General features: G+C 36.4%; 1 protein-coding gene across 1 annotated transcript; it reads right to left on the bottom strand.

Moving 5' to 3' along the window:
• Positions 1–10,993: 10,993 nt before the first annotated feature.
• On the bottom strand, positions 10,994–13,878 carry LOC149244510 (indole-3-acetic acid-amido synthetase GH3.6-like). Its single transcript, XM_089368018.1, has 4 exons — positions 13,330–13,878; positions 12,870–12,971; positions 11,799–12,628; positions 10,994–11,712 (listed from the first exon to the last, which is right to left on the bottom strand). The coding sequence occupies exons 1-4, from the start codon at positions 13,644–13,646 to the stop codon at positions 11,477–11,479; spliced, it is 1,485 nt and encodes a 494-aa protein (XP_089224144.1). The 5' UTR covers positions 13,647–13,878; the 3' UTR covers positions 10,994–11,476.
• Positions 13,879–14,092: the final 214 nt, after the last annotated feature.

The raw sequence follows: 14,092 nt of genomic DNA on the forward strand, positions 1-14,092 counted from the left end.
AAAAGTAAGAAACCCAACAGGTATCAGGGATACCTGACTAATATGAGCACAATCATACAAAATGAGCCTTCATCATTCTCAGATGCCGTCAAGCATCAAGTATGGAAGGATGATATGACCATTATGGAGAATGATGTCTAGGAAGTAGTTCCAAGACCCCAGGACAAGACAATTGTTACTTCAAAATGGCCTTATAAGATAAAGCTATAGCAGATGCAAGTACACAATAGTATAAGGGTCGTTTTGTTGTTCGTGGTTTCTCCCAGAAGGAAGGTATAGACTATGATGTGATATTTGCACCTGTTTCTAGATATACAACCATCCACTTGATCATAGCCCTTGTGGCTTCACAAGGACGGAACCTACATCAGATGGATGTCAAGACCGCGTTCTTGCACGGTTCAATCAAAGAAGAGGTCTATGTGGAGAAACCCGAAGGATTTGAGATTTATGATTGAAAATCTCATGTATTCAAGTTGAAGAAGGCTCTCTATGGGCTGAAGCAAGCACCCTGAGCATGGTATGAGAGGATCGATAGCTACTTGATGAAGTTGGGCTTCACTAGGAGTGAAGCCAATCCTAACCTTTACTTTAAGGTTGAAGATGACAAGCCTCTCATACTGGTGTTGTATGTGGATGACCTCTTTCTAACAAGTGCATACCCTCTCACTCACAAATGTAACAGGGAGTTGACTTTTGAATTTGAAATGAAGAACTAAGGACTTGAAGTGTGACAGAAGCCAAGGGAAATTTTCCTATCTTAAGGAAAATATGAGGTGAAGATTATGAAAAGATTTGGTATGGTGGACTGTAAGCCTGTGACTACCTCGAGGATCTTAACTTTCAGAAGTTATATGGTAGTGATGTCGAACTAGATTTGGGAAATGCTTCTAAGTTTCAAAAACTCATTCGTGTTGATGTTCTTGGTGAACCTCCGTTCGAACATATGTTTTGCAGTTAGCATTGTGAGCTCATATTTGTTTGAGCCTCACTAGATTGGTGCCAAGAATCTTCTGAGATGTCTTCAGGACACAATCTCTCATGGATTGAAATACACTACTGGAAATATGAAACTGCATGATTATTCGGATGTTGATTAGGCAGGTAGTGTGGAGGGTCACTGGAGCACATTTTAGTGTTGTTTCTCTTTGGATTCTGCTTTGATATAATGGATGAGTAGGAAGCAGAAATTGGTTGCCATAAGCACCGCCGAGACCAGATACATATCTACGAGTACAATCTCCTATAAAGCTTCCTAGTTGGGGAAGCTCTTCAGTGAGCTGTTTGAACACATACCACTATGATTCTCTGTAACAACCAGAGGTGGGATTCGATTATTGAGGAATCCCATATTCGTCAATTTCCCCAACAAATAGACATCATCTGGGATATGGTAAGTCAATGAGCAAGGAGGCTCCATCACATTAAGATGATGTACAGGTTGATACACCTTCTCAAAGCCCCGAGGAAAGATATAATATGTGATTTTCCCAAACGACTTGGAGTTGTCAAGAAACCCTTGTACAAGGGTCCTGCATGTTGCATAAATTGAGCTCTAGGAGCTCTGAGGGCTTGCGGTTCTTATTGGAGCAACATACGACCACAGGGTGACTCACCCTCCCCTGGTGGTGCGCACTCGAACAAGATGATTCGCTATCTTATGGGACAAGATGATTCACTCCCTTGTGGAACAGGATGATTTGATCTCCTGTGTAGCAATATGATTAGTTCTCCTGTGAGGCCTGGATTGATGTGTTCTCCATGGTGATTATAGTAGGATTGATGTGTTCTCTTGTGAGGCCTGGATTGATGTGTTCTCCGTGGCGATTGATGTGTTATCCATGGCGATTGTAGCAGGATTGATGTGTTCTCCTGTGAGGCCTGGATTGATATGTTCTCCATGGCAATTGTAGCAGGATTGATGTGTTCTCCTGTGAGGACGAGATTGATTAAGTTCTCCTGACAAGGCATCCTACCCATGCAGTCTGGGACTCATGGGAAGTACCTCTCATCTGATCAATGAGCAGGGAAATGAAGTTAGGGACCATAGTAGTACTTATGGACGCATCGTTGTATCTACCATACTCCCTACGCTAGGATGACCTCCATTGATCTGGGATCAATGATATGGTCTGGGACCAGTGGTAGGAGTGGTACTTCTATGACACTGACTTCGAGTCGGTTGTTACTGGTTTGGGACCAGTGGTACACACTCTGAGACAGACTTAATTGAGTTAGTGGAGGATGTTACTGGTCTGTGACCAGTGGTAGGAATTGTACATACTATGACACTAACTTTGGGTCGGTTGAGACTGGTCTGGGACCAGTGGTACATACTCTGAGGCTGACTTTAAGTCAGTATGATACATCCTCTATCATTTCTTCTTCTTCATAATTCAGACAAAAGCAAAGCAGAACAAAACAAAATCAGAGCAAAACAAAACAAAAGCAGAGCAGAAAAAACAAAAGCAGAGTAGAACAAAACAAAGCAGAGCAGAGCAGAACAAAGTAGAGAAATACAGATCAATACAGGGCAGAACAAGACAAAGCAGAATAGGCAGAATAGAGCAGAGCAGGGAAAGGGTCAGGCTGTACAAGGTAGTGCATTTGATGGATGAATAGTAGCGACTCATAGACAGATTGCAGATGAAGTTCTCCCTAGTCGAGAGGGAGTGTTAAATTGGAAACTAGGGCCAAAATTCATGTGGGTTATCTTATTCATGGCTAATAATATTTTATTAGATTCCTCTCATCGAGAGGTGTAGGATTGATCTAAAGATCATCCGATTCCGATAAGTATTTATGGAGATATGAATTTATTTTGATTATGGAATTATTATCAAGCCGACCTATAACTCATGTAGGCTCAAAAGCCCAACAGTCGCATCTATTCAAACATCAGATCAATTGTGTATAAATACAAGAGGACTTTTCCTCATTTGCACTCACTAATCTCATCACATCTCTCTCTCTCTCTCTCTACTGCGCAAAAAAGAGTCTCTTCTCTACTGCGCAGAAAAGGGTCTCTCTCTCACACATGTGAAGTAGGAAGCTACTGAAATTGAAGCTGCAACTATAGATCCAAACTTTGACCAGCGTGGACCATCAAACCTCCTCTTCTGATCTGTGTTGTAGGTTCATCTGAACCTCCTCTGAAGGCTGCAACTTTTGGTGGTGGAATCAAGTCGATCCGAGGGATGTTTTACAAGATATCGACTGCCCTAGTTTGAAGGAAGCTACTGAAACTAAAGCCGCAACTGTAGAAGTGAAGTTTGACTTGCGTGGACCAGAAGATCTCCTCATCTGAACTGCATTGTAGGTTCATCTGAACCTCCTCTAAAGGCTGCAACGTTTGGTGGTGGAATCAAGCCGATCCGCCAGACGGTTTGTGAGATATCGATTGCCCTAGTTTTGATGACGAAGCTGCTAATGTTGATGTTGCTAATCTAGGGTTTGTTACTGCTGATATAAATCAGATTTATTGTACTATTTCTCTCTGCTAAATTATTGAAGATAAAATAATATTTGATCAAAGGGTTTCCCCGCACATTGTAGGGTTTGTCCCTGGCTAGCCGCCACATCTTGTGTCTCTTGTCTTGGCTTGTTTTCTGTCAATCATTTAATGTTCTATCTGCACTTTACTTTATGTACATGTGATTGCTAATCTGTGGAATATAATAAGAAAAGGAAGTAAACTGTTATAAGCATAGAACATACCATAACCTAACACACTCACTGTTGCATCTCTTATTATTATCACTATCTCTCACAATTTTCCTTTTTCTTTTGAGTTCCCATTGAGCTCAAACATTGTTTTTGCTGGGGTTACACATTGTGGAGAAGAGAGAGACTCTACAAAGCTGAAGACATTGAGGATAGATAAGAACCCATCCCACGGAGGGGGAATGTTAGCATTGTTTGTTCCCTTCATAGGTGTCATCTAATAAAACCTATTCTTTACATCTGGTTTCCATTGGATTATTGGAGTTATTTGCGCTTATTTTACTATTCCATTTTGTTGTTTAACTATTTTTGTTGTATATATTAGTACTTTGGCAAGTTTTGTTTCTATCATTTGATGCAGATCCACATTGTTTTACATCCATATATATATTTGTTTGCTTCATGACCTCCCTTTGGTGCCCTTATGCATATGGATCTCAGATTGCTACTCAATCTGTTATCTTTGAATACTCTCAAATACTTTCTATAGATATGGGTTGCATCACTATTAATCCATCATAATGACTAACCATCTATACAGCTCCCATTCTTTGTCATATAATCATAGTCCAAACTATAGTAGAGGGGGGCACACTCGATGAGAGTTTGGTCCAACAAAATTCTCTTATTTGATGAGGAGATATTTATGAACTAAGTTTACAGTGAATTGCAGGTCCTTTTTGTTTGCCCATTTCACATATAGTGACTTGCACGATCCACACATTACGCAATAATTTTTTTTTCACAGCAAAATAACCATTGAGTGTAGACACCTTGATTATGTTCTCAATTTTCGCATGTTGAGAGTACTGTTGAACCTCATTCATTATGTATATTTTATTTTTCTTTGCTAATGTATTTTGAATAACCATCTCTTTTCCAACATTACCTAGCAAGGTGAGAGTGGCAATTGTTGTTATTCTAACCATAACATAGGTCATCTTCCTTCATTATTTTGAAAACTTTGAAGTTTTCTGAAACTAGCCTCTTTTATTAACATGTAACATAAGAGTTGAGGAGGTAACTCTCTTCATTGTTTTACTAATGACAATTAAACCATCATGTATTGGTTATACCTTATGTACAAGATTGGTCTCAGCATGTTATTTATCTTCCTCCAAGACATTATTGGTGTTTCTCTCTTGTGGCCTTTGAATATAGAAGAGAATATGCAAGCAAACTTTCCTTTTTTTTCCAACATCCCAACCAAGGCTAACATAAGATGCATAATGTAGTGAGTTTGTCCTTATGATGTTGCCACTCCCCCTGTGATGATGTTACTCTTCTAATATTGACTATTGATTTCCATGTTGCTTAGAGAAGATCCCCCTGAAATTATGATGAATTCATTATGTTATTGAAGTAACATGGTCCTCCTTTTCCTTCCTCTTCCATATTTTGGTAGGTTGCTTTCTATTGTCTGCATTTCTTTTTAATTCAGAGTTTGGTCTGCTTTGATTTGATTCCGTCATCTATTTAGGATTCTTTAGAGTATATGATAGTCCGCATTCATTGGCTTTGTGTCCAAGATTGTGACATAGATAGCATCTCATTTGACTAAGGTATGGTTGAGCTGGTGTGCTGATTTTTGTGCCCCTTTTTTCATATAGTTTACATTCAACAAGTTTATGTCCAAATTCATTTCACAAATAACAGTAATTGTGGAAATGTTTTGTGTACCCGATGAATGATTGTCTTCTCTTCTTGCTTGCTTGAGAGAATCGTCTCATTTGATGCATCTTTTCCTGATTAGACTTGATTTCTTTGTCTTACATTTTGCTGCTACATGTCCAAGTCCATGGCAAGAAAAACACTTGATATCTTTTCTAGGAAAGAAGAATCTCCTTTGAGATCTTCTGAATTTGTTCAACTCATCTCTAGAAGGAAATGAACTTTTTTCAAAAATCATTTTTTTTTGACTCGCTCTTTGGCTCTTGTTGTTGTTGCTTGGTATTATTTGCCTCTTTGTTATCTACTCTACTTGTACTTTCCTCTAGTGGTATTTTCAAGGCTACTTCATTATCCTCTATGGATGCCTTTGAGCTAGTGCTCTTTTCTTCTTATTTATTCATGAATGATATCTCCTCTCCTAGTTGCTTACAAAACTTGTTCTTTTCATCTAACTCTCTTCTAGCCAAATCAACCTCATCTTCTCATTCTTTACATTGTAGGTCTCTCTCCTTGAGTTTACTACACATCACCCCTTCTAGTCTCCTTCCTTCTTCAAGTTGTGTCTTCAGGCTGACAATTTCCTCCTTGTACTCATGCTCTCTCTCATCACATATCTGCATGAGTTTTTTCAGATCTTTGTTTTCATTCTTCAATCTTTCTATACTAACTAATGATAAGTCAAGCCTAGCTTGATTGTCATTTACCTTTTATTCAAGAGAGTCAAATACATTCACACAGGTATAGGTTTCATTTACCTGAACACTTTCCCTTTGACACGTTTTTTCCTACTTCCTCTTTCTCTTTCCTTTCTCTACATTTTTGTTGCTAGCCTCTTCATACATGAGCTACAATCTATCTCAGATTTATTTGCAGAAATTAAATCTATTATTTTATCGAAATCCTTATTATGAAGATTGTTATATATAACAAATTTATCCTTAGCATTCCATTGTTTTTCTTGCATATAGGGAGAGTTTTTGCAATAACCTTCACATACATGCTTCCATACACTAGGTCCATAAGCTATCAATTCAGTTTTAATCTTATCTCTCCACTCATGAAAGTTTGTTGCACTCAAAACGAGTACACATTGATTGTCCATGACTCAACCAGAACTACCTTCAAGCTATTAGGCTTATACAGAAGGAAACGACTCTAATAACAATTATTGGGAACCACGATTGTCGTTAAACGAAAACCCACAAGTGTTAGTCAACGATCACATCGTTAGAGATAAGGATCCACAAGAGGTCGTTAGTCCATGTCGCGAAACACATGGGGAGAGTTGTTTTATCCAATGTCTAATATCGGCTTCCGTTCAATAGCGCCAGCAGAGGTTTCGAAGCTATGCAAAAATTCTCACAATTTCGTCAAAGAGTCTTGACAAGTTTATTACTGGTAATAAAAAGACGGGTCACTTTTATATAGATTTTATTCAAATTTGATTGTGTAATTGTAGATTTTAAAATATTTTACAATCTAGCCATTCATCAAACTGTTAGAAGCAAAGAAACACAATTGCTTTGCTCTTATGAGTTTCAAAATCTGCAATGTATAGGTTAAAAATGAAGTAATTTGTCAGTATAATAAATAAGTTATTATTTAATGTTTTTCCTCTTCAGAATAGTGATTATTTTTTGCTCAATCAATACAGAGTAGAGAGAATATGGTTAATACCTTATGAGAAATTAGGAAATTTGGATAAGAAGAAAGAATGGGGAAGTGTACCCACTAGCAATACGACGTATTCTAGGCTTCAGATCATGATGGCACACACTTTTGAAAGTGGCTCTGTCAGTTCCTGCATTAAGGCCATATCTCTTCAAGGATTTGGTGTTTGCATTTCTCAATAAGATTAAGGAGAACACCTGAATCTGCACTTCCTCTGTGTATGTGGTGATGATCTCAATGAATTCCATATCTCTCTTGTTTCGATCTTCGACTGCCTCTAGAGAAGAATTCATTTGAACTTTTGGTGGCAATATCCTTGTCATAGAAAAATCCAGAATAATATCACCGATAACTAGGGCTAGTGATCTGTTAGGGGAGACCTCGGTGGTATGGTCTAGTGTTATAAAATTATATATTACATAGCAATGGAACACCTAAGAAACACTACATAAATATAAACACAGAAAACACATAAAACGAGAGAGGCATAGATATACGTGGTTCACCCAATTTGGGCTACGTCCACAGAGAAACAACCAATCCTTCCTTTTATATTATCCAACAAATTGAAGAGATACAACGTACATCAGATCCGTTGTAATACCCTCTTCTCTCTCACACAATCTCCTCTCTCTTTCTTACTCAGAATATAGATCTACATAGACACAATACAATTCCCTCATATATAGTGAGGGGTTGCCTTCAAGGGCAAAAAACCCTAAATTAAACATAACTTCTACCGTCATATCTCTGCCTAATGAACGACCCAGATTGACTACGAAATTACAACATTTTACAAGGCAATTTTACATCTATTTTTAGCTTCGGGGGCGCTGCCCTCGATTCCCCGCCAGGGGGGGCTCCCAAAGATCATAGCCCTCCCCTTAGACCCCCCATGTAATGCAAATATTACAGGCGGCATTGCCGCCACATTACGAACTGGGGTCCAATGCAGTGATACCTCTGAATAAAGAAGATAATCAAGCTCCACACCCAACATCTGGGAGAACATAGGAATACAAGAGTAGAGACTTTGTCATCTCTTAAATCTTTTCTGAGAAAAAGGAAGCAGACCTGTACAGGAAAATCTTACATTAAAAGGCTCAACACAACGTTAGTAACTTACAAATATCTATTCGAGATAGATTTATGTTATTAACTCCCACATCCAAAGCCATGAGCTTATCTCGATTGTCGATTTGCTAAATATTCGGCAATTAGACGGACATGGGCACGGTCAAATAACTGACTACACCCATGTCCATCTGATTGCCAAATATTTGGTGAATTAGCAATAAGAGTGAAATTTATAGAGAAAGCAACTCATGGAAATGAGTGACAGGTCAAAAACATGGGTGTTAACTTCATCCTTATTGCAATCATCTGTTGAAAAGTCAAGAAAGCAACAATATGCATGTGTAGCCCTAGCCCTTTTCTCACACAAGTGTTTCACCCTCCCTTTCGCATAGGGCGGCTGGTTATAATTGATCCCAATTTAATTGGCATTGATATTATATTATGTTGATAAATGATTGGGATTAAGTTAATTTTTTCTAGTAAGTTTAAGATGGTCACTATTAGGGTAGTACAAGTAAATTTGATTTAGCCAATTTTTTAAGGTGTAGTTTAATTTATAAACGAAATGGCCTTTTTCATTTTTCTAGTTAATTTTAATCAAAATTCTGCATAGATTTTTAAAAATTTGAGTTTAAGTTGTCGCAGAAGTTGTGTGCAGGTTTTTTAGGATGTTGAATTCGTTTAGGCATTCAAAAATGCAATCTAAATAACAAAAATTCACATTCTTTTTTGAAATTATTTTCCCTAAATAACAAAAAAATCACATTCTTCCTTGAAATGATTTTCCCTAATTCTAGTGAAAAATTCTATGTCGTCTATAAACTAAACTACCCCATTTATTAATGATTTTTGAGCCCCAAAACACTTTCATAGTTTTACATTTATGAAAAACAATGATTTTGTGTAAATTATTCATTTTTAATTTAACTTATTTAATAGTGGAAAGACTCCAAATAAATTTTTCTATATCAATAAATCTCAAACAAATATTTAATAATACTAATATTATTCATTACAATATTTATTTCTTCTAATTTTAAAAACTAAAAATAAAATAAAAATAAAATAAAATAAAAACATAATTATTACAAATTTTACAAAATCATTTAACATGACAGTGTGACATTTTAACTACCAATATTTCACGTCTTTGAAACTTTCCCCATATAATTTTTCTCTTAAATATTTAAATCATGGTTAAAATTAAAGATTTTAGTCAATGCTAAAACGGCCTAAAACATTAGTTTTGCGCAAACAACCAATATTGAAAACATAAAACTTTTGGCTAGCACAAAAGAATAAAACTCACTTAACTCACTTAAAATGAAGTGAATTAAGTGCTAAATACAACCAGCCAAACCTCTAAATAAAATAAGTTAATTATTCAGCCCACATATTGTAAAGTGAATGGTTCAGCACCTAGCGTGGTTAGGTTAGTGAAACTGTTATTCTTTGTAGTAACAAGACTTTTTTACCACATTGAAACTATTATTCTAAGATTTGTACTAGTAAGACTTTTTTACGAGAAATTTGGGCAGAGGGAAATCCATGGAACGTTGAATAAATTTTACATTTCAATTTCAAGAAACCAATTGAAAGAATTAGAAATCCCTACTACACTCAATTAGGAAGCATTGGAATAAAAAATTAAAATCTCTCTTACAAATATGTTAGGTATAACTTATACTAAATTTTTTGAATATTTTTTAAATAATATATATACATTTTATATAGTTTTTAATGAAAAATAAATTTACTAGAAATTTTTTAATTTTAATTGTAAGATATTTTTTGTTGTTAATATATTTTATTTAAATACTTTATGCAAACTAAATATAAAATGAATTATATATATATATTATACACCAATTTAGATTTATCATAATTTCAGATTTCACGTCAAAAGAGGCTTATATCTCTAAAGATTTGATTTCACTTTAAAAGAGGTTCGTATCTCAAGAGATTTGATCCCTCTCAGTGGTGAGTAGATCCAAAATTAAAATAAATCTAGACTGGTTAAGTTATGAATTATGTTTCATTTTACTATAATTATAAAAAACAATTATTAATTTTATATTTTAATTATATTATATTTTCATGCAATTTGACCCATCAAAATATATTATTGATAATTATAATTATAATTATTAATTATTTTATTTTAACCTTATTAAAATGTTTACATTACATTATATTACAACATTCCAATCATTTATCTTTTTAAATATCCCATATCATTTTGATATTAAATAGTGAAAAATTAATACATCTCTATACTAAAAATTAAAAAAAAAATCATCAAATTAGATTTTTATTTATTTTTAATGATTATATTTCTCTATATAAAATTAAAATATTTTATTTTTATATTATTTTATAATTTTAAATATAACATCACCACATAGTATTCCCATAATATATTGTAAGGTTTTTTTGAAAATAAAAATTTCTTAATAAATAAAATATATATTAATAATTTTAAATATTCTCAAATTCCAGTATTATCTATATTTACAAAAATTATAAATAATTGTAAAAAGTTTTTTTCCCGTAAAAAAAAAGCTGCAGTATATTCATATAAATATAATTGTAAAAGTTACACACTTCAATTAAAATTCTTACTGATGTAAATGTAAACGTGTGACTTACACACATTTAATTTATCATAATTTTGTAAAAAAGAATTAGATTTAAGCAATTTTTTTTAATGCAAGTCAATTATCTCTGGAGCAGGAGGAAGCGACTATATTTTACGTATTTCTCAAACAGTTTCCTATTTCTCAAACACCCATTAACCATAGTTAACCAAATTTCAAACCTAAATTTAAACCATTCAAATTAACCCAATATGGTAACAATATACTTTTAAATTAATCTTATAAAACAACAGATTTATTCCAACAACATTCCCACGATCCCACGGACGTAATTACATATCTAATTTAGTACAAAGCCGTGAACATATTTCAAATCGCATAATTAACCTAATTTATGCCCAAACTCTGCATCCGGTAGTCCAATGCGGCGGCTGCGGGCTGAAGTAGGAATGCATGACCCTGGAGTTTAGCAGGGTAACAATGGGAGTGAATTTAACGCATCTGGGAGCTTTGTATTGATTTATGGATGCCCCTCTACTGATAGCGTAATCCATCAATTCGTCGAACGTTCCCTTCTCAACTACCCTTATTTCCAGGGGACCGATGGACTTATCGGACGCTCTTCCCTGGCGATACACAGAATTCAGGGATTCTTCTACAGTCAGACAGCAATCTTCGAAAACCGAAGGAGGCACTGCAACTATTTTGGTGTTGAAGCGAAGTTCCCAGTATAACACTTAGTGACCAGGTATTGTAGCTGTGTCCGCATAGCTTGTATACTCGATCAATTGTGCGTCGAAAGGCTCCAGATGCTTAACAGAATTCTGTACCGCACTGTGAAGCTCCACTTCATCGGTTTTGTCTGAATCTATACTCAGCACAACATTCTGTCTGCATACAAAATGGAATTGAGGCGCAGCGTTGTGGAAGTCAGTCACACGTAGCACATCCCCCACTCTGTAACGATTCAAACCTGCATAAAACCAGTACTTTTAATCCAACATTCACACCAATAGAATACACAAAGAAATGTCTAATTGAAAATCTTGTGCACAGTACCAGCATATGTGGTGACCACAAGCTCGTATTCTTGCCCAAGCTTCACGTCTACAAGTTCAACCAGCTCCTCTCGCTCTTTCTCGTCGAGGGTCTTTGGTGAATCGAGCGTGTCACCACCTGCTTCTTGTTTCCGGTGAACGGGAAGAAACTCGAAATAGGCCATGTTTGGGAGTAAAGTGTATGACACTTCTGAAGGCTTGCAGAGGGGTTTCAGATTAAGTCCAAAGTAGCATTCGGATGAAGCGTACATGGTGCATACCAGAGGTAGGCCGCCGCTGTAGTAATCCAAAGTAGGAATATATTGAGCCATTGCACCAGTCACAATCACATCGATATACTTACTGTTCGGCCACAACCGAGTTATAATTCCTTGCCATGATTCTGCTGAACATTGCCTTTCAATAAAATCAGCTAACTCTGGATTCGGGTGCAGAAGCTCCCCGACGGCCTCTCTCACTGACGGATCAGTCACCTCTCTGTTGAGAATGCCGGTTTTTATGTCGAGGCAAAATTGTTTCCAGTGCTCCTCGAGGAAGCGTATAGCTCTGATGAATCCAGAAGCAAAGACGGCACCCATCCTTAGGACCTCGTTATTTTGAAGGAGGCCACATAGCAGTTGAGAGTACATGCTCTGGTAGGAATCGTGACAGAGGACAGCCTGGTTAGGACTGGTGTAAACATTGTAGGGATCGTAAGGCCTCTCCTTGAAGTGGTTGCTCTTGTAATAGCTCGTCAGCACGGGACGTGCGAGCAACCCTCCTGGTGTCTTTGCCTCCGATTTTATGAAGAAGAAATACATTCCCTTTCCCTTCTCAAGTCCTTCCATGTATCTACTCAACCGGAGGAATATTATTAATAACAATTAAAGATATTCAGTCTAACACTCAACCGGAGGAATATTATAAATATGTAAAAGATGGTAAGAATATTTCATCAAATTGACTTGGTTATAGTTCACTGAATTTAAAAATATTCCCAAAATGTCCAAATTAAATTCAACGATACAAAAACTCCAACAAAGTTTAATATGAATATGTAGATTGGACGCATTTAAGGAAAAGAAAGACTCACTGATTCATGACGGGCATGAGAAGACTATAGAGAAGAGCTTTTCTCTCCAATTCCTCCTGGATGGTGGGCATCAGCTTCCGTTCACCAGCAGAGGTTCCCGAGCTGCGCAAAAATTGTCACACAATTTCATCAATGAGTCTGGACAAGTTTATTACTGGTAATAAAATAGATGGGTCATTTTTATTTTAATTTTAGAATATTTTGTATATTCGAATTTGAGTGTGTAACTTTTAAATTGTAAATTCTGAAATATTTTACAATCTAGCCATTCATCAAACTGTTAGAGGCAAAGACAAACCATTGAATTTGCTATTGCAAGTTTCGAAATCTGCAATCTATAGGTTAAAAATGAAGTAATTTGTCAGCCTAATAAATAGGTTATTATTTAATGTTTTTTCTATTCGGAACAGTAATTATTTTCTGCCCAATCAATACAGAGTAGAGTGAAGATGATTAATACCTTGTGAGGAATTCGGAAATTGGATGAGCAGAAAGAATGGGGGAAGTGTCTCCGCTAGCAATACGACGTATGTCAGGCTTCACATCATCATAAGTGATTACTGGCACACACTTCTTGAAACTGACTCTATCACTTCGTCCATTGAGACCGTATCTTCTCAAGTATTCGGTGTCTGCATTTCTCGACAAGATTGAGGAGAGCACCTGAGTCTGCACTTCGTCTGCATATGTGGTGACGGTCTCGATGAATTCGAGAGCTCTCTTGTTTCGATCTTCCAGAGAAGAATTCATCTCAACTTCCGGCAGTGTAGTCGTCATAGCAAAATCAAGAATAGTATCACCGATAACTAGGGCTGGTGATCTTTTGGGGAGACCTCGGTGGTCTGGTCGGGGAGAGCCGAGGAGAGAGCCCAGAAGTATAATAGTAGAGACCGTGTCGTCTCTTAAGTGTTTGTCTGTGTTTGTCTGCGAGGAAGCAGATCTCTACAGGAAAATCATATGCTAAATAAGCTCAACACAACAGCGTTAGTAACTTCCAGATATCTATTCGCTATAGATTTCTGTTGTGAACTCCCACATACAAAGAGTGGAATTTATAGAGAAAGCAGCTCATGGAAATGAGCGACTAGTCAAAAACACGGGTGTAAATTTCATCCTTATCTCAGTCAACTGTTGAATAGTCAAACAAGTTGGTAATTTACAAGAAGCAGCAGAAGGTATGAGTAGGCTTTAGCCCTTGTCGTACGCCCGAGTGTTTCACCCTC

Source organism: Pinus tabuliformis, chromosome 8 (genome assembly GCF_031772625.1).
Source record: "Pinus tabuliformis cultivar Carrire ecotype Pingquan chromosome 8, CPIR1, whole genome shotgun sequence".
In the NCBI taxonomy this organism is placed as follows: Eukaryota; Viridiplantae; Streptophyta; class Pinopsida; order Pinales; family Pinaceae; genus Pinus; species Pinus tabuliformis.

Excerpts from the sequence above, each read along its gene's own strand:
- LOC149244510 (XM_089368018.1), bottom strand. The coding sequence starts at position 13,646 with ATGACGACTACACTGCCGGAAGTTGAGATGAATTCTTCTCTGGAAGAT. Across the intron at positions 12,972-13,329 it reads ATTTCCGAATTCCTCACAAG|CTCGGGAACCTCTGCTGGTG; the intron begins GTATTAATCATC and ends ATTTTTGCGCAG. Across the intron at positions 11,713-11,798 it reads TGTGGTCACCACATATGCTG|GTTTGAATCGTTACAGAGTG; the intron begins GTACTGTGCACA and ends GGTTTTATGCAG.